This window comes from Salvelinus sp. IW2-2015, linkage group LG22 (assembly GCF_002910315.2).
Source record: "Salvelinus sp. IW2-2015 linkage group LG22, ASM291031v2, whole genome shotgun sequence".
NCBI classification, from domain to species: domain Eukaryota; kingdom Metazoa; phylum Chordata; class Actinopteri; order Salmoniformes; family Salmonidae; genus Salvelinus; species Salvelinus sp. IW2-2015.
This window is the reverse complement of record NC_036862.1, coordinates 25,593,638-25,619,381: the sequence shown is the minus strand read 5'-3', so window position 1 is coordinate 25,619,381 and position 25,744 is coordinate 25,593,638. Positions and strand designations below refer to the sequence as shown.

Below are 25,744 nucleotides of genomic sequence, written 5' to 3'. Positions count from 1 at the left end.
TGCAGACACTGTTCACCGTTGAGTGCAAAGTAGTAGCACCTCTCTCCTGTCAGAAGAGGGCGTGCATGCACCCCTCTCATCTCGTTTCCATAGTAAAAGAGGACACTAGCGACAAAAGTTGAGTTTGTCAACATTTAGCTGTAACGTTAGAACAAGGGTCGCAAAAATTTGAAGCAAGTTTACTGTGAGTATTTCCATGTGTTTTGTGTTAAAATGATAACTACTGTTCTCCATCTGATTCACAGCATTCGTACCAAATGGTTTGATTGTATTCAAGGCATTGCTGGCTGGTGTATTGGGGTAGCTATTTAGCTACACTACTGTAACGTTAGCTAGCTAACATAAACGTTATTTAACCTAGCAAGGAATTCTCTCCATGCTTGTTCATCTATAGCTAGCGTGCCTTGCCATGCCATAATCAAATGCAAAACTCCAATGAGCTGTGTGTATACTGAACTAAATCCCTCAACATATTTTCAGAAATATGTCTTCTTCCCTGGTAGTACAAAGTACAAAGCAGGAAGTTTTGCAGCAGTTCAACCAGTTCTGGTCCATGTTAGACGACCTGTCACAGAATGACCCCCAAAGCTACCAGATGTTTATCGAGAAACAAATTAAACAGGGAGCTAATAATAATGCACTACCTCAGCCTGACTCCTGCCTACTCACTGAAATGCTGGAACCACAAATGACCTGCTTTCTATGAGCAGCTACACCCACACTGTAGAGTTTATAGATTCAAAACACACACTTAGAACACTGGCCTACATAAAAAATAACACAACTAAGTGTGTTGATAAGAGAATACTGGTTCATTTGTTTGCAGTGCACGTTTGACTGTGCAACGCTGGCTAATAATATGGAGGTGTGAACTATAAAGAGGCTGAACTGTTGCGTTATTGTTTGTGTCAGGAGACAAAGAAAGGGTTGCTGTACATCAATGTGTGTGGCTGGAAGTGCGTCCCTACCCCTGCTGATGAGAACAAGCCTGTGTGTGGAGGGAGACTGGAGACAGACACTGGTGAAGGAGGAGGTACCAAGAGTCACTGTTGTCCTGCAGAACACAAACCTGTATTTCTGCATAATTACCTGGACTTTAACCTGTTTTATAAGAGGTGCAGGGGAAAAAAGTTTACATTGTCCCCCAAAAATATTTACAGTTGAAGTCGGAAGTTTACATACACCTTAGCCAAATACATTTAATCTCAGTTTTTCACAATTCCTGACATTTAATCCGAGTAAAAAGTATCTGTCTTAGGTCAGTTAGGATCACCACTTCATTTTAAGAATGTGAAATGTCAGAATAATAGGAGAGAGAATTATTTATTTCAGCTTTTATTTTTTTCATCACATTCACAGTGGGTCAGAAGTTTACATAGACTCAATAGTATTTGGTAGCATTGCCTTTAAATTGTTTAACTTCGGTCAAACGTTTCAGGTAGCCTTCCACAAGCTTCCCACAATAAGTTGGGTGAATTTTGGCCCATTCCTCCTGACAGAGCTGGTGTAACTGAGTCAGGGTTTGCAGGCCTCCTTGCTTGCACACACTTTTCAGTTCTGCCCACACATTTTCTATAGGATTGAGGTCAGGGCTTTGTGATGGCCACTCCAATACCTTGACTTTGTTGTCCTTAAGCCATTTTGCCACAACTTTGGAAGTATACTTGGGGTCATTGTCCATTTGGAAGACCCATTTGCGACCAAGCTTTAACTTCCTGACTGATGTCTTGAGATGTTGCTTTAATATATCCACATGGAATGTCCCCCCCTCATGATGCCATCTATTTTGTGAAGTGCACCAGTCCTTCCTGCAGCAAAGCACCCCCACAACATGATGCTGCCACCCCCGTGCTTCACGGATGGGATGGTGTTCTTCGGCTTGCAAGCATCCCCCTTTTTSCTCCAAACKTAACGATGGTCYTTATGGCCAAACAGTTCTATTTTTGTTTCATCAGGCCAGAGGACATTTCTCAAAAAAGTATGATCTTTGTCCCCATGTGCAGTTGCAAACCATAGTCTGGCTTTTTTATGCCGGTTTTGGAGCAGTGGCTTCTTCCTTGCTGAGCGGCCTTTCAGGTTATGTTGGTATAGGACTCATTTTACTGTGGATATAGACACTTTTGTACCTGTTTCCTCCAGCATCTTCACAAGGTCCTTTGCTGTTGTTCTGGGTTTGATTTGCACTTTTCGCACCAAGTACGTTCATCTCTAGGAGACAGAACGTGTCTCCTTCGTGAGCGGTATGACGGCTGCGTGGTCCCATGGTGTTTATACTTGCATACTATTGTTTGTACAGATGGCCATGGTACCTTCAGGCATTTGGAAATTGCTCCCAAGGATGAACCAGACTTGTGGAGGTCTACAATTGTTTTTCTGAGGTCTTGGCTGATTTCTTTTGATTTTCCCATGATGTCAAGCAAAAAGGCACTGAGTTGGAAGGTAGGCCTTGAAATTCATCCACAGGTACACCTCCAATTGACTCAAATGATGTCAATTAGCCTAACAGAAGCTTCTAAAGCCATGACATAATTTTATTGAATTTTCCAAGGTGTTTAAAGGCATAGTCAATTTACTGTATGTAAACTTCTGACCCACTGGAATTGTGATGAGCTGAACAGGCTGAATTATAAGTGAAATAATCTGCCTGTAAACAATTGTTGGAAAAATTACTTGTGTCATGCACAAAGTAGATGTCCGAACCGACTTGCCAAAACTATAGTTTGTTAACAAGAAAATTGTGGAGTGGTTGAAAAACAAGTTTTAATGACTCCAACCTTAGTGTATGTAAACTTCCGACTCCAACTGTATACGACAGCTGACTTTCTTATCACTTTTTAATGGTTTTGATACCAATGTTATCTAACACTGTTTGACCTGAAAAGGTGTTTCATTGAAACGGTATGAAAATTTCATATCACGATTATAGTGACCAAAATTATCACGGTTATCAATATTATCGCGGTATTGTTAAAATGTGCTGGAAATGTGCCCGCTGGCGCTGAACACTCTCTCTGAGAGTGTGGCGCTGGTTGCTTGGATGCACAAAAGCTTCCTGGCAACCCTGGCAAGGTGAGGCAGCTCTGATGCATGGCCCCTCCACCACATCAGTGGATCCTCTTCTGCTGGAATGGGTGGCAGAGACAGGTAGACCTTGATCTCTTCTTTCACTCTTGTCTTCTGAGGTGGTTGGAATCTGACCCTCTTCACCGCTCTGCTGCCTTGTTGAGGTAATATGTCTCAGCAACCCAGCAAGGCCTTTCCCCTCTGATGCCGCTGTGGGGGTGTTGGTGGTGGAGGTGCTGCTGGTGCTTTGCGTTTCTTCCCTGACTTGTGCAGCTGCCAGCTTCAAGGCCTCCTGGACACAGCTGCCGGCTTCAAGGCCTCCTGGACACAGCTGTCAGCTTCAAGGCCTCCTGGACACAGGTGTCAGTGTCAACTTTTGCAGCCTCAGGCTCATCTAAAAAGCGCCTTTTGAAGCGGGGGTCAATGAAACAAGCCATGTGCATGACTCTCTTTGCATCTGTTGATAAGGTCTTCTCTCATTACTCTGTTCATCTCATTGGTCAGAGATGGCTCCGTATCCCTTTCCACCAGAACATCCCGGGTGATGTGGTCCAGGACAGGCTTGATGGCTGACAGTGTCACTCGTGTCTCGGAGGCAAGTGCATCTGTAAACTTGCTCAGAGGTTCAAGGAGCTGGCACAGTTGCTCCATGACACTTATGTCGGCATCCTTGGCCATCAGATGCCATGTTCCTCTTTCTCCAGCCAGTGTCGCACAGACTGGCTGCTGTTGGCTGAGGAAACGCTCAAGCATCTTGTGTGTAGATCCCCATCGGGTCACCACATCATGGATCAGAGCCTTCTGTGGCATGTTGAGGGCAGCTTGCTTTTCTCTCAGTTCTCTCCTTCTCTTCCAGCTCAGTGAGAAGCCTTGGACCAGATGACGGCAGGCCTTGACTGCTGGGTAAACTCTGAATTTTCAGAGCCTTTGAGATGGCCAGGTTCAAATTATGGCCAAAGCACCCAAGCCACAGATCTGGGAACTCTTCAAAAGCCTTGATCATGTTTGTTGCGTTGTCTGTGGTTATGCAGACCAGGTCTTTCTTGTTGATTCCTCCACTCTTCCAGCATATTCGCAAAACACTATTTGATGTTGTGAGCCGAGTGATCTTCTGGGAAGAACTGTGTCTCCAGGCAGTTTGATTCCAGTTGCCAGTCTGGGGTGAGGTAATGGTTAGTGAAGCTGATCCAGAGGTCACTGGTCCAGAGGTCAGTAGTTGCAGCAAACCATGTGCCTTGAGTCAAACATCAGCTTTAACCTGGTTGTACAGGTTTGGGATTTCAGTCTTGACAAATAATGTTCGTGATGGCACGGCAACCTTCATCAGCCTCAGAAAGCCAGGCCTCTCAACAATTTGAAATGGCATCATGTCCTTTGCAATGTAATATGAAAGGGCTGCAATGAGGTCTTGAGCATGTTTTGATGTGGGTGCATAAGCAGCCTGTCTTTTTAAATGCTTGCTCGAGTGCCCCTTGTAAACAAGGGAATAGCAAATGTATTATTATTATTGGTGTTGTTACATTGTAATTATTACACACTCACCTCATTCACACACACACACGCACACGCACACACATACACACACACGCAGGTCCAAACACTTAAAAGACACACCTATCCCCTCAGCCCTCAAATTAAGTGGACACTTCTGATGACGTATCATGACGTCTGACGAGTATACACTTGCAGGGCGAGGGAAGAAGGAATGATTTTTAAATGGACACCCTTCATCCCGCGATGATTGTGTTTTCAGCCTCCAGTAGCTTGTGGGTGCTTTATATGCGCTACAGTCAATTATGAGTGCATGTCTACTTATATTAAAAATATATAATTATTAATATACGCCTACTGTATGATAGCTAGCAAATGAATTAGCTAACTAACGTCAGCCTGCTTGGCTGGAACTTCTGAAGAAGGAAAATGTTTTAATTCTACAAAAACATATTTACTTTTTACGAGACGTGCCATCATGTGCATTAGTAGCATAATTTCTAACTTATTTGCATTCGTTTTTACTTAAACTTGTATGTTGACTTCTCCATTGATGTTGTTTCTTAGAGGAAGTGAACATAATTGTACACTTGCAAAGCCGACTAAAAATGAGGGCTGAGGGGCTTACGTTGCAAACTTCCCTTGCTTGGCTAATAATTTGGACCGTCCTCCAAGATGGCGACGGGGATTCCCCCAAGGGCATAAGGCGAGGGTAAGTGGACGAGGGTGTGTCTTAAGTGTTTGGAACCCAGCCCCTGTCTGTCTTCTGTGTTGCATTTGAGTATATGCAATGGCCCCATGCTCAATTTACATAAATACAAATGAGTTTTAAGAAGACAGTGATAGTAGTTGCAATGAGCCCAACAATTTACATAAATATAGGAGTATATAGTGTTTTCCTGTTTGAACACTTTTACAACCAAGTCGACGACTGACGGATTTTAAATGATCAAAATATGTTGGTTGGGAGACTAAACTACATAACGTGTTATCGTGTGCAATGGGCAAATAGAGTCTGCAGACACACGATGCATACAGCAGCAGAACAATGTGTAGTGTTTTTACAAGAGTAGGTAACACTGAAAGCTTCAGTTTACATTATTGACAAGCTATTAGCAAGTTAGACAGACAAACCATGACATTTTCCTCCATTCGAAGTCCCCACATCATGCATTGAGCTAAAAGTTAACTTACCTTGCATTCGCTATAAAGTAGTGGGTGGTGGTCACAAACATGACTCAAGAGATTTGAAGTGTTGCCCCCTTTCGTAGCAATTTTCTTTTGCTTGTTCTGCAGACAGGGTGACCATCTTCGATTAAGTTTCCCTCAGCACTCTTGTAAAACCCAAAATACGACCACACTTCAGATTTGGTCCTCTTAGAAGGCTGAAAAATCTCCCAAGCGCTGTCACTGCCTTCCGCCATGTTTTTACCCAAAACAAAACCCACGTTGCCTGCTGCGTCTGCGCCAGACCTGCTAACTTTGGTTGATGCTGGACAGTATTTACCGTGAGTTTTTCAAACCGTGTTTATGATAATTCAAATTTGAACTGGTAATACTAACCGTTGGGAATTTTACCATGGTTTATCGTGAAACCGGTAATTCTATCATCCCTAACTACAACTTGTGTTCCCTGTACTTAGATGACTACAGTAAGGTGGATGTGGCGTTCAGCCCTGCAGTGCAGCAGCAGGCTCAGAAGGACAAGAGGGAGAAGGACCAGGTTCACCTGTTAGCCCTGAGCTTCACCCAGCAGCAGCATGGCCTGCGTCTGGTCCAGCGGACATGGCCTAGAGGACATGCAGTGCCGCCTGGGTTCTCTAAAACAGTCCAGCCACCAACACAGGCAAGGCCTCTACGTAATCATTCCCTGGTTCAAGGGAACAGTTTTATTTTTTATTAAGGTGACACCATCAAGTTAAAGGCGAGATTATTTAACCACAATGTATTGAGCAATACCTACTAACTATGTAGTATGAATATTTTTTAAAGGTGTCCTGTAGCTAAAGATTAATGTTTTGACATTCATTTCCCAGCATCCCAGACCCCAGCTTCCCTGCTCCAGCAGATCTCCTTCTGCGTGAAGGGCAGACCTGAGGACAGTACACCTGTGCAGCTCATCACATCTGTCCAGCTATCATCTGGGCCAGGGGACCAAAGCTACAAGACCAAGAACCTGATCCAGGTGATCTCTAGCTCAGTGACAGCCCAGCCTCAGCAGCCACAGCACCAGCTCACTGTCAACTCTGACCCCAGGGACCTCTCTCGGAGCCTGGAGCTGACTGTGGAGCTACCAAAGGTTCAGTCCATCACAGAGTGCCATCTCAGCATTTCCTAGGTCAGGGACCACTCTGCTTCCCCTTCCCTTGTGCTATGAATAAGGCCCTGTGACAGATTAACAAAAACTATGTTGATTTTGCTTAAGCGCTTCCTATGTTGACATAATAGCCTATGTTACATTATAAGTTATCCTTTCTGTGGTCTTGTTGGTCTAAATGTCTGTGTGTATTTCTCTATAATATGATATACTACTAGAAGTGGAGGATATGTACCATCTACACCTGGAGCTGCCCGAGACTGTGAATGAGGAGTCGGCCTCTGCCACGTTCAACAAGAAACGGACATTAACTTTGCAAGTGTCTATACTCTAGTGCCGTTACTGCAGACACTAAAAGCACACACCTTAATTCATAGACAAAAAAAAAACACTGTCTGCTCTGGCATGTCACACTTACACCCAGTAGGTGATTTGTCTCTCTGAAGGGAGATATAAGAAGTATATAATAATATATATTTCACTTTGGAAATATAAGAAGGCCATTAGAGAAGGCAGTAACTTCAGTTACCTCAAAGCAAATGGACCAAAATAAATGTAATTTCTGCTATACATCCTACAAGCTGTGGGTCTGAACCTTTTGTAGTAGTAAACAGTACCTCAGTAAAGACATTCAGAGCAACATTAATGACTCAAGTGGAGTTATAGTCCTCCATGATCATGAGTTACATTAACTGCATGTCTAGGAAATAATTCACAAATAGTCAATATTCATGCAGTAATCAATGTTTATTAAAACGTAAAAATTGTATTCATTCATATTTGGCAACTAGAACTTGTACTTCAAACAGTTACTGTAAGTCAAATGTCCATAGGAAAGAGACATTTTTTAAAGTATGGTTTTATCTCGAAACAGTAATAAATAGATTGATCCCAATTGTTATAATAGCTACCTCTGCAGGGCTGCTGAGAATACTGAGAGGGTGTTATGGCATCATAGTCCAGTGGTCACAGTTTGAGGCAAGTGGTTCCCTCTATGGTTGGTTGGTTCCCACTTCTACCGTCTCTCTCCATGGTCCTCCTCCACCCAGGCCACTATCTTCCCCTCCCAGCCAGGCACCAGGGCTCCATCCTGGAACACCTGAGAACACCAACCAGAACCAGACAGTCATGCTCTTATAATATAAACTATGACATATACAGGGACAGACAGTCTCTAAACACACACTACATGACAGAAAGTATGTGAACACCTGCTCGTCGAACATCTCATTCCAAAATCATGGGCATTAATATGGAGTTGGTCCCCACCTTTGCTGCTATAACAGCCTACACTCTTCTGGGAAGGCTTTCCACTAGATGTTGAAACATTGCTGCAGGGACTTGCTTCCATTCAGCCACAAGAGCATTAGTGAGGTTGGGCACTGATGTTGGGCGATTAGGCCATGGTCGCAGATGGTGTTCCAATTCATCCCAAAGGTGTTCGATGGGGTTGAGGTCAGGGCTCTGTGCAGGCCAATCAAGGTCTTCCACACCGATCTCGACAAACCATTTCTATACGGACCTCTTTGTGCACAGGGGCATTGTCATGCTGAAACAGGAAAGGGCCTTCCCCAAACTGTTGCCACAAAGTTGGAAGCACAGAATGGTCTAGAATGTCATTGTATGCTGTAGCGTTAAGATTTCCCTTCGCTGGAACTAAGGAGCCTAGCCCGAACCATTATTCCTCCTCCAACAAACTTTACAGTTGGCACTATATACAGTATATCCACAGTAAAATGAGTCCTATATCGACATAACCTGAAAGGCCGCTAAGGAAGGAAGAAGCCACTGCTCCAAAACTGGCATAAAAAAAGCCAGACTATAAAAAGCCAGACAAAGATTGTACTTTTTGGAGAAATGTCCTCTGGTCTGATGAAACATAAATAGAACTGTTTGACCATAATGACCATCGTTATGTTTGGAGGAAAAAGGGGGAGGCTTGCAAGCCGAAGAACACCATCCCAACCGTGAAGCACGGGGGTGGCAACATGTTGTGGGGGTGCTTTGCTGCAGGAGGGACTGGTGCACTTCACAAAATAGATGGCATCATGAGGAAAGAAAAGTATGTGGATATATTGAAGCAACATCTCAAGACATGAGTCAGGAAGTTAAAGCTTGGTCGCAAATGGGACTTCCAAATGGACAATGACCCCAAGCATACTTCCAAAGTTGTGGCAAAAATGGCTTGAGGACAACAAAGTCAAGGTATTGGAGTGGCCATCACAAAGCCCTGACTTCAATCCTATATAACATTTGTGGGCAGAACTGAAAAAGCGTGTGTGAGCAAGGAGGCCTACAAACCTGACTCAGTTACACCAGCTCTGTCAGGAGGAATGGGGCAAAATTTACCCAACTTATTGTGGGAAGCTTGTGGAAGGCTACCTGAAAAGTTTGACCCAAGTTAAACAATTTAAAGGCAATGCTACCAAATACTAATTGAGTGTATGTAAACTTCTGGCCGACTGGGAATGTGATTAAAAAAATAAAAGCTGAAATAAATCATTCTCTCTACTATTATTCTGACATTTCACATTCTTAAAATAAAGTGGTGATCCTAACTGACCTAAAACAGGGAATTTTTAATAGTATTAAATGTCAGGAATTGTGAAAAACGGAGTTTAAATGTATTTGGCTAAGGTGTATGTAAACTTCCGATTTTAAACTAGTTTATCAACCTTTATAGAGAATCCTCGTCTCTATGATCTTAAAATAGTTATTGGGGTTTCGGAACTATTGCCAATTCCAGGTGTTTTATCTTTTCATTTTGGTCATTCAGTCATTTCTGCCTGAGTGGTTGACCCTATCTAAATGTAACCCCAAAGCTGTAATCCAAAACATGCCTACCTCCTCCTTCACAGTCCCAAACTCTGGGTCGAGGGCTTTGAAGTGGTACCTGAAGCTACCCTGGCGGTCCACCGCTGCCTTGACGTCTCTCAGAGTCACCTCCCCCAGCCTAACAGCACAGTCTCACTGTCAGATGGCATCATGGTACATTGATCTGTGCAGAGACACAGACATGCACATTCCCTCACAACGCTACAGCACATAGACACACAACATACACACCAATGACACGCATGCATTCAATACCCTAAAAATATACACGTGTACTAACATACATTGCATCCAGGCAGCACACAACCATATAACACAATGATACACATGCAATGGACATCTTCAAGACCCAAAGAGGGATTCTGGATTCGTACCTTTTGGAGATGTTGACCAGGAAAGGAGTGAGTGAGCGATCAGTGAAGTAGAGCACTTTAGTGGAGATTGTGGAGTCCAGGCCAGGGCTACTGTGAGAGTGAGCTATTTCTGAAAACAAATAAAAACATAGGTCGGCTTACTGGCTACAGCTTAAAGACAGGATTGATTGATTTCATTTGCCAATTAAAAAACATACACATAGTACATATGAAAATAAAAATGACAGGGACATCACAAGAAAGTCATACTTATTTCCATGGTGCTAAAACATTATATTACATAGATACAGACACATGACATAGATACAGACACATCACATAGATACAGACACATTGACATAGTTACAGACTCATTACATAGATACAACACATACATAGATACAGACACATCACATAGATACAGACACATGACATAGTTACAGACTCATTACATAGATACAGACACATCAACATAGATACAGACACATGACATAGTTACAGACTCATTACATAGATACAGACACATCACATAGATACAGACACATGACATAGTTACAGACTCATACATAGATACAGACACATCACATAGATACAGACACATGACATAGTTACAGACTCATTACATAGATACAGACACATCACATAGATACAGAAAACAGCACATAGATACAGACACATCACATAGATACAGACACATCACATAGATACAGACACATGCCATAGTTACAGACTCATGACATAGATACAGACACATGACATAGATACAGACACATGACATAGATAGACACATGACATAGATACAGACACATCACATAGATACAGACACATGCCATAGTTACAGACTCATGACATAGATACAGACACATGCCATAGATAGACACATGACATAGATACAGACACATGACATAGTACAGACTCATTACATAGATACAGACTCATTACATAGTTACAGACTCATGACATAGATACAGACTCATTACATAGATACAGACTCATTACATAGTACAGACTCATGACATAGATACAGACACATGACATAGTTTACAGACTCATTACATAGATACAGACTCATTACATAGTTACAGACTCATGACATAGATACAGACTCATTACAAGATACAAGACTCTACATAGATACAGACACATCACATAGATACAGACACATGCCATAGATAGACACATGACATAGATACAGACACATCACATAGATACAGACACATGACATAGATACAGACACATCACATAGATACAGACACATCACATAGATACAGACACAGACATAGTTACAGACTCATTACATAGTTACAGACTCATGACATAGATACAGACACGTGACATAGATACAGACACATGACATAGATACAGACACATGCCATAGATACAGACACATGACATAGATACAGACACATGACATAGTTACAGACTCATTACATAATACAGACACATGACATAGATACAGACACATGACATAGATACAGACACATCACATAGATACAGACACATCACATAGATACAGACACATTACATAGTTACAGACTCATGACATAGATACAGACACATCACAAGATCAGAACATACATAAACAGACACATCACATAGATACAGACACATCACATAGATACAGACACATGACATAGATACAGACACAGACATAGATACAACACAATCACATAGATACAGACACATCACATAGATACAGACACATGACATAGTTACAGACTCATTACATAGTTACAGACTCTGACATAGATAAGACACGTGACATAGATACAGACACATGACATAGATACAGACACATCATAGATACAGACACATGACATAGATACAGACACATGACATAGTTACAGACTCATTACATAGATACAGACTCATGACATAGATACAGACACGTGACATAGTTACAGACACATGTCATAGATACAGACACATGACATAGTTACAGACTCATGACATAGATACAGACACATGACATAAATACAGACACATTACATAGATACAGAAATGAATAAATGTGTCTATTGCTCGATCATTAGCCAGCTTAAGACCCTTTTTAAAGGAAGTTGTGGTTTTGATTTGATTTGATTTATTAGGATATCCCATTAGCCGACACCGATGGTACAACTATGGTCGGCATGGCTTTGAGTTGCTGTGATAGTTTGTTCACTCAACAGCGTCAGTATATACACTGCTCAAAAAATAAAGGGAACACTTAAACAACACAATGTAACTCCAAGTCAATCACACTTCTATGAAATCAAACTGTCCACTTAGGAAGCAAACACTGATTGACAATAATTTTCACATGCTGTTGTGCAAATGGAATAGACAAAAGGTGGAATATAGGCAATTAGCAAGACACCCCCAAAAAGGAGTGATTCTGCAGGTGGTGACCACAGACACTTCTCAGTTCCTATGCTTCCTGGCTGATGTTTTGGTCACTTTTGAATGCTGGCGGTGCTCTCACTCTAGTGGTAGCATGAGACGGAGTCTACAACCCACACAAGTGGCTCAGGTAGTGCAGTTCATCCAGGATGGCACAATCAATGCGAGCTGTGGCAAAAAGGTTTGCTGTGTCTGTCAGCGTAGTGTCCAGAGCATGGAGGCGCTACCAGGAGACAGGCCAGTACATCAGGAGACGTGGAGGAGGCCGTAGGAGGGCAACAACCCAGCAGCAGGACCGCTACCTCCGCCTTTGTGCAAGGAGGTGCACTGCCAGAGCCCTGCAAAATGACCTCCAGCAGGCCACAAATGTGCATGTGTCAGCATATGGTCTCACAAGGGGTCTGAGGATCTCATCTCGGTACCTAATGGCAGTAGGCTACCTCTGGCGAGCACATGGAGGCTGTGCGGCCCACAAAGAAATGCCACCCACACCATGACTGACCCACCGCCAAACCGGTCATGCTGGAGGATGTTGCAGGCAGCAGAACGTTCTCGACGGCGTCTCCAGACTCTGTCACGTCTGTCCATGTGCTCATGTGCTCAGTGTGAACCTGCTTTCATCTGTGAAGAGCACAGGGCACCAGTGGCGAATTTGCCAATCTTTGGTGTTCTCTGGCAAATGCCAAACGTCCTGCACGGTGCTGGGCTGTAAGCACAACCCCCACCTGTGGACGTCGGCCCTCATACCCCCTCATGGAGTCTGTTTCTGACCGTTTGAGCAGACACATGCACATTTGTGGCCTGCTGGAGGTCATTTGCAGGGCTCTGGCAGTGCACCTCCTGGCACAAAGGCGGAGGTAGCGGTCTGCTGCTGGGTTGTTGCCCTCCTACGCCTCCTCACGTCTCCTGATGTACTGGCCTGTCTCCTGGTAGCGCCTCCATGCTCTGGACACTACGCTGACAGACACAGCAAACCTTTTTGCCACACTCGCATTGATGTGCATCCTGGATGAACTGCATTACCTGAGCCACTTGTGTGGTGTTGAACTCCGTCTCATGCTACCACTAGAGTGAGAGCACCGCCAGCATTCAAAAGTGACCAAAACATCAGCCAGGAAGCATAGGAACTGAGAAGTGGTCTGTGGTCACCACCTGCAGAATCACTCCTTTTTTGGGGTGTCTTGCTAATTGCCTATAATTTCCACCTTTTTGTCTATTCCATTTGCACAACAGCAATGTGAAAATTATTGTCAATCAGTGTTGCTCTAATTGGACAGTTTGATTTCACAGAAGTGTGATTGACTTGGAGTTACATTGTTGTTTAAGTGTTCCCTTTATTTTTTTGAGCAGTGTAAAAAGGTGTTCTTACCAGATAGACTCTTACATTTAAAACAGGCAATATCAGAGTATATTGCCCTGGTGTTGTATTGATGGAATCTCTAATATAAGTAAAATATTTTGACAGGTACTGGAGGCTGTCTTCAATAATTATTGTGGACAGACCAAGTTGGATTAATATGACCCTTTCTCTACAGATAGCCACCTAGCTTAATTAAAATCCTCAATCCTCCTAACATGTGCTCAATGTAATTGAATTACACAATTATAAAATTGCCGTGAAGAGAATTAGCAAGGTTGTTGAGAACGGCAAAACAAAACAGTATATCTTACTTGAGCTGGGTGGCCATGAGTCCCTGTCTGTGGGGTTGGCTCTTCGTCCTGGTGATTTGTATGGACCCTACAAGAAGACAGAGTCACAGTTACTAGAAGAAATGCCAATTCAGCCAGTCATGATGTGCACACGATAAACACATGATTATGACATCAGGTGCAAAATATAACGCTAACAGCATGCACACAGCACCCACCTCTGTGGTCTTCTGTGTGAATTGTTGTGTGTGTGTGTGTACCCCTCTGTCCTGCTGCCTGCGGCGTGTGTCGAGTGTGTATAGGCGGTCCATGAGACTGGCCACCCCTTGCTCCAGTGTGTCCAGGGTGTGATGCTGAGGGTCGTGACCTGAGAANCGGCGTGTGTCGAGTGTGTATAGGCGGTCCATGAGACTGGCCACCCCTTGCTCCAGTGTGTCCAGGGTGTGATGCTGAGGGTCGTGACCTGAGAAGCCATCCCTCAGACTACGCAGGGCCTCCCTTACTAGCTGCAGTTCCTCCCCCTGCTAACACACACACACACAAACCCACACACACACATAATGACATAAACCACTAGAACTGGTGTCCAGGCAAATTTGAAGGTTGTTGATCATTTGGCCATGGCCTTTAACCTCTATTAGGTCTCTAGCTCTAGAAACAGCTATAATGATGACATGAAACATATCTAAAACACACATTTAATGAATCACCCCCTCCCTCCAACCAACATGTAAACACATGTAGGAAATGTACATAGGTGTGCATGACTCACCGCTGTGTGTTGGAAGGCCGGACCAGGGGGTGGGCCCACAGAGTTACTGTACCCACTCTTTTCACTCCTAGATGACTGAAGAAAAACAGACATAATATATCTTACCAACTTCACAAGCTACAACGAATACATGTCATTTACTGTAAGTGCAGTGGAAGCAGTTTGATTATGGTACCATACCCTGTGGCTTCCTTCATTAGAGTTGTGCCGAGCATCGTCCAGTTTCAATTGCTGTTGCTGAAGTAGTCTATCCTTTTTTCCAAGTTGCTGCTGGTTTTATAGACATGTCACTGAGATATCTGTGATACTTTGATACATTTCAACTACATAATCATATCCAAATGTTAAAGTATGTTAGTATGTTTTTTTCTGATCTTACCTCGTATTCACTGAGCAGTTTGTTCCGATCGCTCAACTTCCGTTTGAGCTCTGCCTACAAATATACAAATATATACTTATATTTGTAATGTGGATGAACAAAACATTTTGTGAATATTTGAATACATAAATAGATAGAGCCATTGAATATAAAGGTCAAATATTCCTTCTAAATGTCAACGTATGTATTATCATATCATTTGACTCACGTTCTCCCCCTCCAGTTGCTCTTTGTCCATACTGCACCTCAGTAGCTCCTGCTTCAGCTGCAGCACCGCAGCCTCCTGTACAGACAGACGCTGCTGAAGAGCATCCTAATGAGGAAAGGCAGATCAAAGACAACGCTAGAGAGGCCGGCTTGCCTACCAAAGAGTAAGGACCCAATAATATGGATCATTATGAAGCCTTAAAGAGAGCACACAACTCTTCTGTAAAGGAACAGTGGAGGCTAAAAGGGTCTGTTTCTCTACCCAGAGCTGGCATGAGAACTGAATAAAAGCCACCAATCTATGTATAAGTAACAATCCAAACAAACTGAAGGGTTTGACTGGCAGGTTTTACCTTAATGGCCTGAAGGTGGCGTGCCTCCTGCTTGTGCCTCAGAAGCTCCCTCTGAGATGACAGAAAGACAGACAGAATCAGAGACATTTCATTAGGGTATGTGCTCTTATGGCAGCTCATCCACATTAAGCCCAATTACTTTTACTTACTGTACCTTCAGATCAAGAGCCTCCTCCATGCTTTGGTCCAGACGACTGCGGATTAGAACCTTCAAAGCGAGGGGATGAGCGGCATTATGGGAAATAGAGAAATGCCAGAGCTTATAGAGACAGTGGCCTGGCATGAAAGCAGGCTAAGCAGATAACAGACTCATTCACACTTCTACAGTATCTGCGTCTTTTCTGGACTCTAGAGTGACAGTGAAAACATTATAGTATGCCAGGGTCTGACACTGCTACATCACAGAGTGGCTGAACATGCCATACTATCTAAAGTGAATGTAGAGAGAGGATGGGGGTGGACACAGTACCAGCTGCTGCTCAGAGTTAGCTCTGCTATCCCCGAAGCCCATGGAGACATCCTGCTCGTCCTCAGGGAGAGAGCCGTGCAGCAGTAGAGCCTGGAGAGAGAAGAGAGGGATGGACACATACTGTACACATAAGATAAAGCCTACACACCCAGAATACATTTTACAGTATAAACACACACCAGAGAGAAATAAAGCCTGTTGAACACATGACCACACACACACACACACCGATATGGACGTACGACCTCACATACACCACAAGGCTGCCAACCTGAACTGGACAGTGAACATAGAGCAAATGCTTGGCTTGGACATGTGCAGAACACTTTCATGTGATCATCCTCAGTTGGGCAGGGTGGGGTAGAGGTGGGGGGTGATTTTTATACCTGACAGGATAGATTAGATTGTGCTAGATTAAGAGCACTCAGCTCCTTGATACCAGATTATGTTTGGATGATCACAATCTCATTGTATACTTACCCTAACTGGAGTCTTGGAGGGATACATCTTAGACATACTAAAGATGTTCACATAAAGCTATGTTTGTATGTCTGACAGTGTATCTACCTGTGTGTATCTGTAGAGTGTGTGTGTGTGTTAAGGTTATTATAGTTTTGTGTTTTTCTATTAGTTTTTTCTATTAGGTTAAACATTTTCATTTGAAATCAGTTTAGTTTCAGTTAGTTTTCAGTTCCATTTTACTCATTTGTATTTAGTTTAAGTTTCATAAAAACATTTCTATGTTTTTATATTATTTCGTTTTAGTGTTAGGGACAGAACGAAGCCGATGCGTGGGAGGCTAGGAGCCATTTATGTGTTGCAAAGTGTTTGCGTTTCTTGGGAGGTCACTTCTTGACCCTGTGGGGCAGTAATGCATAAGGTGCTGTGTCAGGTCATAGGTTAGGATAGGTTTAAAGGTAGACTCAGCGAGATGACGTAGATTCACCAAGTAAACAGTAGTAGTGGGTCAATTTCTGCAACAACCAGGAGCGCTGAAGCGAGAGGCTAAACTTCTCAGCTGCTTCTTATCAGATGCACTGATCACTCCTCGACTTTCGTCTACAGTCGGTTGCTTTAGCCTTACCACTCAAACGCGCCAAATATCTATGGTGCTGCTCGTGGCAAAGTCATCTCACTGAGTCTATCTTTAAATTATTAAGTAAATGTCTAACCCACCAGATTCAGAAGCTTGAAAACCCCATTAGGAAAAAAAGCTTGTAAAACCCATTCGATTTTTGTCCCCCCCAAAACTAAAACTGAACATACAGTGCATTCGGATAGTATTCAGACCACTTGACTTTTTCCACATTTTGTTACATTACAGCCTTATTCTAAAATTGATTAAATACATGTTTTCCCTCTTCAATCATCAATCTACACATAATACCACATAATGACAAAGCGAAAACAGGTTTTTTGAATACTTATTTGCATAAGTATTCAGGCCCTTTGCTATGAGACTTGAAATTGAGCTCAGGTGCATCCTGTTTCCATTGATTATCCTTGAGATTATTCTACAACTTGATTTGAGTCCACCTGTGGTAAATTCAATTGATTGGACATGATTTGGAAAGGCACACACCTGTCTATATAAGGTCCCACAGTTGACAGTGCTTGTCAGAGCAAAAACCAAGCCATGAGGTCGAAGGAATTGTACGTAGAGCTCCGAGACAGGATTGTGTCGAGGCACAGATCTGGGGTAGGGTACCAAAAGAATTCTGCAGCATTGAAGGTCCCCAAGAACACAGTGGCCTCCATCATTCTTAAATGGAAGAAGTTTTGAACCACCATGACTTCCTACAGCTGGCCGCCCGATGAAATTGAGCAATCGGGGGAGAAGGGCCTTGGTCAGGGAGGTGACCAAGAACCTGATGGTCACTCTGACAGAGCCCCAGAGTTCCTCTGTGGAGATAGGAGAACCTTTCAGAAGGACAACCATCTCTGCAGCACTCCACCAATTAGGCATTTTATGGTAAAGTGGCCAGAGAGAAGCCACTCCTCAGTAAAAGGCACAGCACGCTTGGAGTTTGCCAAAAGGACTCTCAGACCATGATAAACAAGATTCTCTAGTCTGATGAAACCAAGATTGAACTCTTTGTCCTGAATGCCACATGTCACATCTGGAGGAAACCTGGCACCATCCCTACGGTGAAGCATGGTGGTGGCAGCATCATGCTGTGGGGATGTTTTTCAGCAGTAGGGACTGGGTGATAAGTCAGGATCGAGGGAAAGATTAACAGAGCAAAGTACAGAGAGATCCTTGATGAAAACCTGCTCCAGAGCGCTCAAGACCTCAGACTGGGGCGAAGGTTCACCTTCCAACAGGACAACGACCCTAAGCACACAGCCAAGACAACGCAGGAGTGGCTTCGGGACAAGTCTCTGAATGACATTGAGTGGCACAGCCAGAGCCAGGACTTGAACCCGATCGAACATCTCTGGAGACCGGAAAATAGCTGTGCAGCGACGCTCCACATCCAACCTGGCAGAGCTTGAGAGATCTGCAGAGAAGAATGGGAGAAACTCCCCAAATACAGTTGTGCCAAGCTTATAGCTTTATACCCAAGAAGACTCAAGGCTGTAATCGCTGCCAAAGTTGCTTCAACAAAGTACTGAGTGAAGGGTCTGAATACTTATGTAAATGTGATATTTCAGTTTTTTTATTTGTAATACATTGGCAAACAATTCTAAAAAACAGTTTTTGCTTTGTCATTATGGGTGTATTGTGTGTATATTGATGAGGGGGGGGGGGGAAACTATTTAATACATTTTAGAATAAGGCTGTAACTTAACAAAGTGTGGAAATGGTCAAGAGGTCTGAATACTTCCCGAATGCACTGTAATTCATGATGGTTTTTATTTATTATTTATTTTAGTTTGTTTTGGAGTCAAATACAATAGTTTCAGTATAGTTTTAGTTTTTGAAACAGGTTTGTTAATTATTTTATTTCAGTTTACTAAATTGTTTTTGTTTTAGTTTACTACAATATCCTTGGTGTGTGTGTGTGTGTGTGTGTGTGTAGGTGTGTGCGAGTGCATGCATGTGTGAGTGCGTATGTGTGTGTGTGAGGAGCCTTTAGTTACCTGCAGGCGGAACACCATCCTCCTGGCCTCCTGCATCTCCTTTTCCAGCTGCTCCTGGTGACACTCCAGCTGCTCGTCCCATGATCTCTCCTCCTCTAGCCCACTATGCCCTGAGGTCGGACACAGGCCACAGAGAGACACCTCTTCTGGAGGGCACAGACACACAGACGGACAGCCGGACAAACAGACAGAGGGAGAGATGGAGGCATGGACAGACAGATGGACGGATGGACAAATAGACAGAGAAAGACAGAAACAGACGGGGCATGATAAAACGTCATTTCTGTAGCAGATAAATCAAATGGAAACAGATTTCAGGAATGAGCAAATTAATGTGCAGCCAACCTGTATCAGATTTCCTTTCCGTCAACTCTGATTTGTCATCTCCAGGCTCGGCGTGGTCTTCAGATTGAGCTGAGATAAATACTCCTTTAGGAGTGTCTGTGGACTGAGCGATGATGTACTCTTCTTTAGGGGAGTGTGCAGGGCTGGCTGAACTGAGGCTGCAACAGATGGTGAGAAAAGACAGGAATAAGGAGTTTGTTTGCTGCTGAGCCAAATAAAATATAATAAATACATATTCATGGAAGACATTCTTCTTGAAATTACATATACTGTACATACTGTAAATGCCATCTAGACTAAGCAATATTTCAACAGAATGATACACTGTGAACATACACTCCCTCTGTATTTATTTGGACAGTGAAGCTAAAACTTTTAATATGGCTCTATACTCCAGCATTTTGGATTTGAGATCAAATGTTTCACATGCAACAGACATGTTGTTTTAAAATACACTCAAATAAGAGATGACATTCTGTATAGTGACCAAATAGTGGCCCAAAATGCTGGAATATAGAGCCAAATTAAAAGTGTTAGCTTCACTGTCCATCAATCAATCAAATCAAATGTTATCGCCGAATATAGCAGGTGTAGACCTTACAGTGAAATGCTTACTTACAAGTCCTTAAAACCAACAATGCAGTTTTAAGAAAAATAAGTGTTAAGAAAGTATTTACTAAAATAAACTGAAGTAAAATAGAAAAATAAGAAAAATAACAAATAATTGTGCAACAATAAAATAACATTAGCGAGGCTATATACAGGGGGTACCGGTACAGAGTCAATGTGCGGGAGCACCGGTTAGTCGAGGTAATTGAGATAATATGTTAATGTAGGTAGTGGTAAAGTGACAATGCATAGATAATAAACAGAGAGTAGAAGCAATTTTTGGGGCCTTCGAATACGGAGGGGGGTGTAAGTAAACACAGAGATGGAATTTGTTTGTTCATTCATTAATTAATTAATTCAACTTAATTGACACAAACATAAGTGACTGTCCAAAATATTAAGTTTTACTTAAATTAAAATGCACTTTACAGGCAACTTCAGACAAATGGGACACATTTGAGTCAAACAACTATTTCCTTTTTCAAACAGTCAGATAGGGGCGGGATTTAGAAACATGCTGTTTTAGTTTTTGTAACAACGCATTCTTAGGATTGTTTTTTCCTCCGGAGACATCAGTTCAAAACTGACAATGATTTCAATGTCTCTGAGAGGATGATTTCCTCTTTCAGAATGTACTGAGTCTGTTATGTACTCAGTCTGTATGTTATGATGATCTTTGTCTGTTCTGAGTACATTCCAAGCACCCTGAGGTCTGGGCCTCTTGTCATGTTCCCTCATTTGTTTTTTAGAAATGGGATCCAGCCACATGTGGTCTATAACCCCAGGCATTAGATATGGCTCCCAGAGGGGGGATTCCGTGATCCTTTTCTTCATATCTGTGGTAAAACAACCATGCTTCTATCTGTGTGGACCAAATAGACCACCATTCGGAGATGTGCTGTATTTCTGTTACATGTATTTGAAATGTATTTTGCATATTTTTTCATTTGTATTTCACTGGCCTAGACTACAGTCTGCAAAACCCTTACGCACCACTGCACTTTGTATACCAGGGTTGGCTGGCCTTCTCTAGTCACTCGTAGGCTCAGTCACTGGTATACTTTTATTTATAAAGCCATTTTGGGTTTACTACCTTTTTATTCTGGCATTTTTATTGTTCAGAAATGTGGTGGGTACTCTCTTCGTTCGCTGGACTTTATCCTGCTAACTGTTCCAAATGTCCGAACTGAATTTGGTAAAAGGGCTTTTATGTACTCTGCGCCATCGTCTTGGAACACCTTATCAAATACTTTTAAACTGGAAGAACTTGTCCCGATTGGTATTTTTAAATCACTGATGAATGATCTTGAGGCTGATTCCCTGACCTGTCAATGTTTTTAATTTGCTGTTTTTGATTTTTGTTATACTCTTGTGAATTCTATGTTTTTTACTAATTACTTGTAGTTTTTCATGTTGTTTGTCTGTAATTTTTCTAATGACTTGGTGCTGCCTATCTTGGCCAGGACGCTCTTGAAAAATACATTTTAAATCTCAATGAGCCCTTCCTGGTTAAATAAAGGTTAAATAAAATAAATAAACAGTCCAATGTATTTTCTAACAAGATACTTCAGAGAGCTGCATTTTGTATTATCAAAATACTTTTCAACAGTCCTGATAGACAATTATATAGAGCCTATTTCTTAAAAAATAAGTTGAAATTTCAAAAACGTTGTGTTCACACATGTATTTGTTTGATTTACAACTGCACAGGACATTTGACTGAAATAGTCTGTCTATGATTCCTTTTGTGGTTTATTTTGCCTACTTTAAATGTATTTTTTGACTGACTTTTCTGTATTGTTGATAATAGTATTTCTTATTTTATTTTCATACATTCTTTAGGGTATTTTATAACAAGATACATTTCAATGTATCTTTGCCTATCTCTACAGTCATTCACATTTTTATTCAAATTTGGTCTCGTTCGGAGGTGGAGCTCATGAGAATAATAATATCTAGCATGCTGTGCAAGTGTGTCACACCCTGATATGTTTCACCTGTTTTTGTGCTTGTCTCCACCCCCCTCCAGGTGTCGCCCATCTTCCCATTATCCCCTGTGTATTTATACATGTGTTCTCATGTCGTCTGTTGCCAGTTCGTCAGGTCTTACCAGCGTGCTTTCCCGTCTTCCTTTTGTTCAAGTTCTGTTTTCTGGGTTCTGACTATTCTGCCTGCCCTGACCCCGAGCCTGCCTGCCATCCTGTACATGCCTGACTCTGACCTGATCACGAACCCCTGCCTGCCCTCGACCTGCCCTTTGCCTGCCCCGTGTTTATAATAAATCATCTGAGATCTGTACTATCCGCCTCCTGTGTCTGCATCTGGGTCATATCCTGAGTCGTGATAAAGTGTTTATTTTTACATCTACATTAGCATTTGTTATTTAGCATCGATAGCAACTTAGTCAGGGCATTCAACCATAGTAGAAACAACCACATTATCACAGTCATAGCATGTAAAAAGCTTTTGTTACCATTACTGAAAATGTTAGGGGTGTACTTGCAAATTTATTTTGTATTTGAAAATACAAGATACTTGTATTTTAATTCAATACAATACTTTGCAAAAGTATTATGTATGTTATTTTGATACATTGGTTTTTAGGATATTTTGTAATTGATTGTATTGTAACGACCCTGGGTTTATAAGCGCGGAAATCGACTCTGCCGTTCGAGCATTTGCATTTGTATTTTATAATTGTTGCCAGTTTCTGCCACTATTAAACCTAAAACCCTTAGGCATTACATGTTGAAAAGGGGAGAGAGACTATGTTCAAATCTTTCTACAGAAAAAGGCAAGATGGGTGGATTATGATGGATTGCATTTATGTAACCATATGTTAATTAGTGTGAAGCGTAATTGACATGAGTAATTAGACTCACATTACAATCTGTGAGATTAATGTCTGGTTTAATGTAGTTAGGATGGCATCCGTCTTCTTTAAACAAACCATACAACTCTATGCACAAGGACTACTTTTAAAAATGTCTACCGAAAATATATTTATAAAAAACACATTTACTTGAAGAACAGAATGAATGTTTGTACCTTCATTCTGTTCCCAAACTTTGCATCTGCACTGTTCTTCAAGTAAATGTGTTTTTGTAAAATGTTCAGTGGAAATTGTTAAAAGTAGTCCTTGTGCATATAGTTATATGGTTTGTTAACTTTGCAATCACTAGTTTTTGTTTGACATACATTTTAAAGTGAAACATCTGAGTCTCAGCATCACTCTGTTACCATGGAATTACCCTTTATCCACCCTTTATCCATTCACTAACACTGTGAACAGAGGGAGATTAATTAGGGTTAATTGGGCCACAGGAGGTTCTGTATGTGCTCTCTTACTGTGCCTCAGCTGTAAATGATTAATACTGTATGTGGAGGCAGGTACCATATGATGCTTGCTTGGATTGATATGTAATTGAGTTGGTAGGGATGTATGGTAGATACAGTATGATGACTTCAATAGAGTTGTGACAATTAGGTTATATACCATTTAGATATCATATTCAGGAAGTTTGGGACATTTTCTGTCATAAGAGGCCTACTTTGTTGATTCTACTGAGCTGCTGAGAAACAGGGACAGTAGGTTACATAAACAGAGCCTCTGTGGTCTGGTGGCCATCTTATCTGATTCTACTGAAGTGGTTATGCCTAAGTACTCCCCATTGATAAACACTGCAAATAATTTCAAATAATCTTGTAATAAGAACTACAGGCAAATAAGTATGAAGGACATGCCAACCAATGTTCTGTGTAAATCTCTCATCGTGGCACCGCCCTTCCTTTGTCCTGGGTAGTTTTATCGCTACATATTCTACTTTCTGGGGGTTCCCTTAAAAGATGTACCCTGCTGATCTGTTGTGCCAACTGAAACAACAACATACAGTAGAGATACCTAGATTAGCAAGAGATTAGCCTTTGAATGTCTTTTTTAATCCCTTTATATCAAATAAAGTAAATCTTCTTGAAATAACATGTTTTAATTCAAATCTGTCTTCAATTTAACTGAATGAGCATTGATTTAACTTTTCAATTGTATATCTGAAAGAGGATCACATGCACCTGTGGCCTATTTTACAGTATAATGTAATTTGTGTATTTACTGTAAATATATTTTGGGTTGGAAATAAAACCTCCACTATGGTGGGCAAATATTAAACATAAATTATCCTAATCTCTGGAACTAAATACTGTATAACACTAAAACACCATGTGAGATTGGACATGCCCATATACAGTGTGATGCTAATCAGTCTGATCAAAGTAAATCTGAGATGTAAGCCGATCTGCAAATGGAAATCACAGCAATGCCAAACACTGTAGTTAGCCGTTGCTAGGCAATAGCACTCATTCAGCTCACATAGACTATAGATTCTCTTCCAGACAAACAAATACACGGACGCACAGTATCCATACCAGAGAGGCACACCCACACCTACATTCAGACAAAAGCCGAAAATTATGTGAACTACTCCATTTCTACGAGCTATCACACTATGATTCGTTTCTCTAACACGTGTATCAGAAATATATATTGTAGGGACATAGGATAATATTGATTAGACAAATAAATGACATCTTCTAAATGACATAGTGCTTGCACTGTATCGAGGTGTCATAACCACTCCCGTCACTGTAAAGGTAGCACCATACTGTCAAGGCACATGTAGAGGCACTGGTCAATGAACAAACACTGCATTTATATATTACAACCACTGATTGTAACAACGAGAAGGAGAGAGACAGTTATGTTGTGTAAATCAAAAGATAATGCAAATCATTTGTGAAATCCAACTCTTACCATTTCATCTGTTTGGCTCCCATGCTGGTTAGTTGCACTCTTTACCTCCCATTCAGCCTCTGCCCTGCATGTGGGTGATGCTGCCCTAGTCAGTCAGAAACATAGCCCCCAAACAACCCCAGCAGCAGAGGTGGGAGCAGCACTGCCAACACTAACCAGCAGACTTAGCCTCCACGTCGCAGACACTACTGTGTGCAATTTGCAATAACAGCGAACAGCGTACTCAAATCCTCTCCAGCGTATTCCCTACATAAAGCTACAAATCCTAATCAACAGCCCTGGACTCTTCTATAAATCACTCCCTGGAAGAACCCAATGGAAATCCTGTCTCAATCCCTCCCAGCCTGTGGCAGAAGGGAGAGGATTGGTTCAGGCTCACCAGCGGCTGAATTCTGCCTGGTTTTTCAGAACACACTCCCCTTGTGGCTGAGCTCTCCTCCATATATTTTCTCTCTTTTTTTCTCTCACCCTCACGCTATATCTTCCTTCCTCCGCCTCACAGTATTTCTAGTGCTTAGCCGCACAGACTTTTTTCTCTGTCCCTTGTTCTTTCAGTGAGCAGCAAGGCTGTCAGACATAACTCTGTCGGAGTGTTTACCCTCCCCCTCCCACACTCTCTTTCATACCT

General features: G+C 42.0%; 2 protein-coding genes across 4 annotated transcripts; one reads left to right on the top strand and one right to left on the bottom strand.

The window, feature by feature from the left end:
• The first annotated feature begins 201 nt into the window (after window positions 1-201).
• Window positions 202-8,035, top strand: LOC111982695 (PIH1 domain-containing protein 2-like). Its single transcript, XM_070433871.1, has 6 exons — window positions 202-678; window positions 912-1,033; window positions 5,122-5,266; window positions 6,091-6,445; window positions 6,572-6,886; window positions 7,074-8,035. The coding sequence occupies exons 1-6, from the start codon at window positions 485-487 to the stop codon at window positions 7,203-7,205; spliced, it is 1,263 nt and encodes a 420-aa protein (XP_070289972.1). The 5' UTR covers window positions 202-484; the 3' UTR covers window positions 7,206-8,035.
• Window positions 7,600-25,715, bottom strand: dixdc1a (DIX domain containing 1a). Of its 3 annotated transcripts, none has more exons than XM_023966764.1 (16): window positions 25,117-25,715; window positions 19,701-19,858; window positions 19,356-19,501; window positions 16,272-16,361; window positions 15,957-16,010; window positions 15,803-15,853; window positions 15,451-15,555; window positions 15,243-15,296; window positions 15,044-15,133; window positions 14,864-14,938; window positions 14,555-14,615; window positions 14,352-14,458; window positions 14,113-14,179; window positions 10,081-10,189; window positions 9,716-9,824; window positions 7,600-7,970 (listed from the first exon to the last, which is right to left on the bottom strand). In XM_023966764.1, exons 1-16 carry the CDS (start codon window positions 25,137-25,139, stop codon window positions 7,887-7,889), a joined length of 1,383 nt encoding a protein of 460 aa, XP_023822532.1. In that variant the 5' UTR covers window positions 25,140-25,715; the 3' UTR covers window positions 7,600-7,886. The 3 variants fall into 3 exon arrangements, with proteins under 3 accessions (XP_023822532.1, XP_070290257.1, XP_070290258.1); XM_070434156.1 differs by having other exon boundaries at window positions 14,555-14,612; XM_070434157.1 differs by lacking the exons at window positions 14,352-14,458; window positions 14,555-14,615.
• Window positions 25,716-25,744: the final 29 nt, after the last annotated feature.

Coding starts and splice junctions, on each gene's coding strand:
- LOC111982695 (XM_070433871.1), top strand. CDS start 485: ATGTCTTCTTCCCTGGTAGTACAAAGTACAAAGCAGGAAGTTTTGCAG. Junction 5,267..6,090: donor CCCAAGGGCATAAGGCGAGG/GTAAGTGGACGA, acceptor GTGTTTATGATA/ATTCAAATTTGAACTGGTAA. Junction 6,887..7,073: donor CAGAGTGCCATCTCAGCATT/TCCTAGGTCAGG, acceptor ATTTCTCTATAA/TATGATATACTACTAGAAGT.
- dixdc1a (XM_023966764.1), bottom strand. CDS start 25,139: ATGGGAGCCAAACAGATGAAATG. Junction 19,502..19,700: donor GGAAAGGAAATCTGATACAG/GTTGGCTGCACA, acceptor TGTGCCCTCCAG/AAGAGGTGTCTCTCTGTGGC. Junction 16,362..19,355: donor GGATGGTGTTCCGCCTGCAG/GTAACTAAAGGC, acceptor TTCTCTCTCCAG/GCTCTACTGCTGCACGGCTC.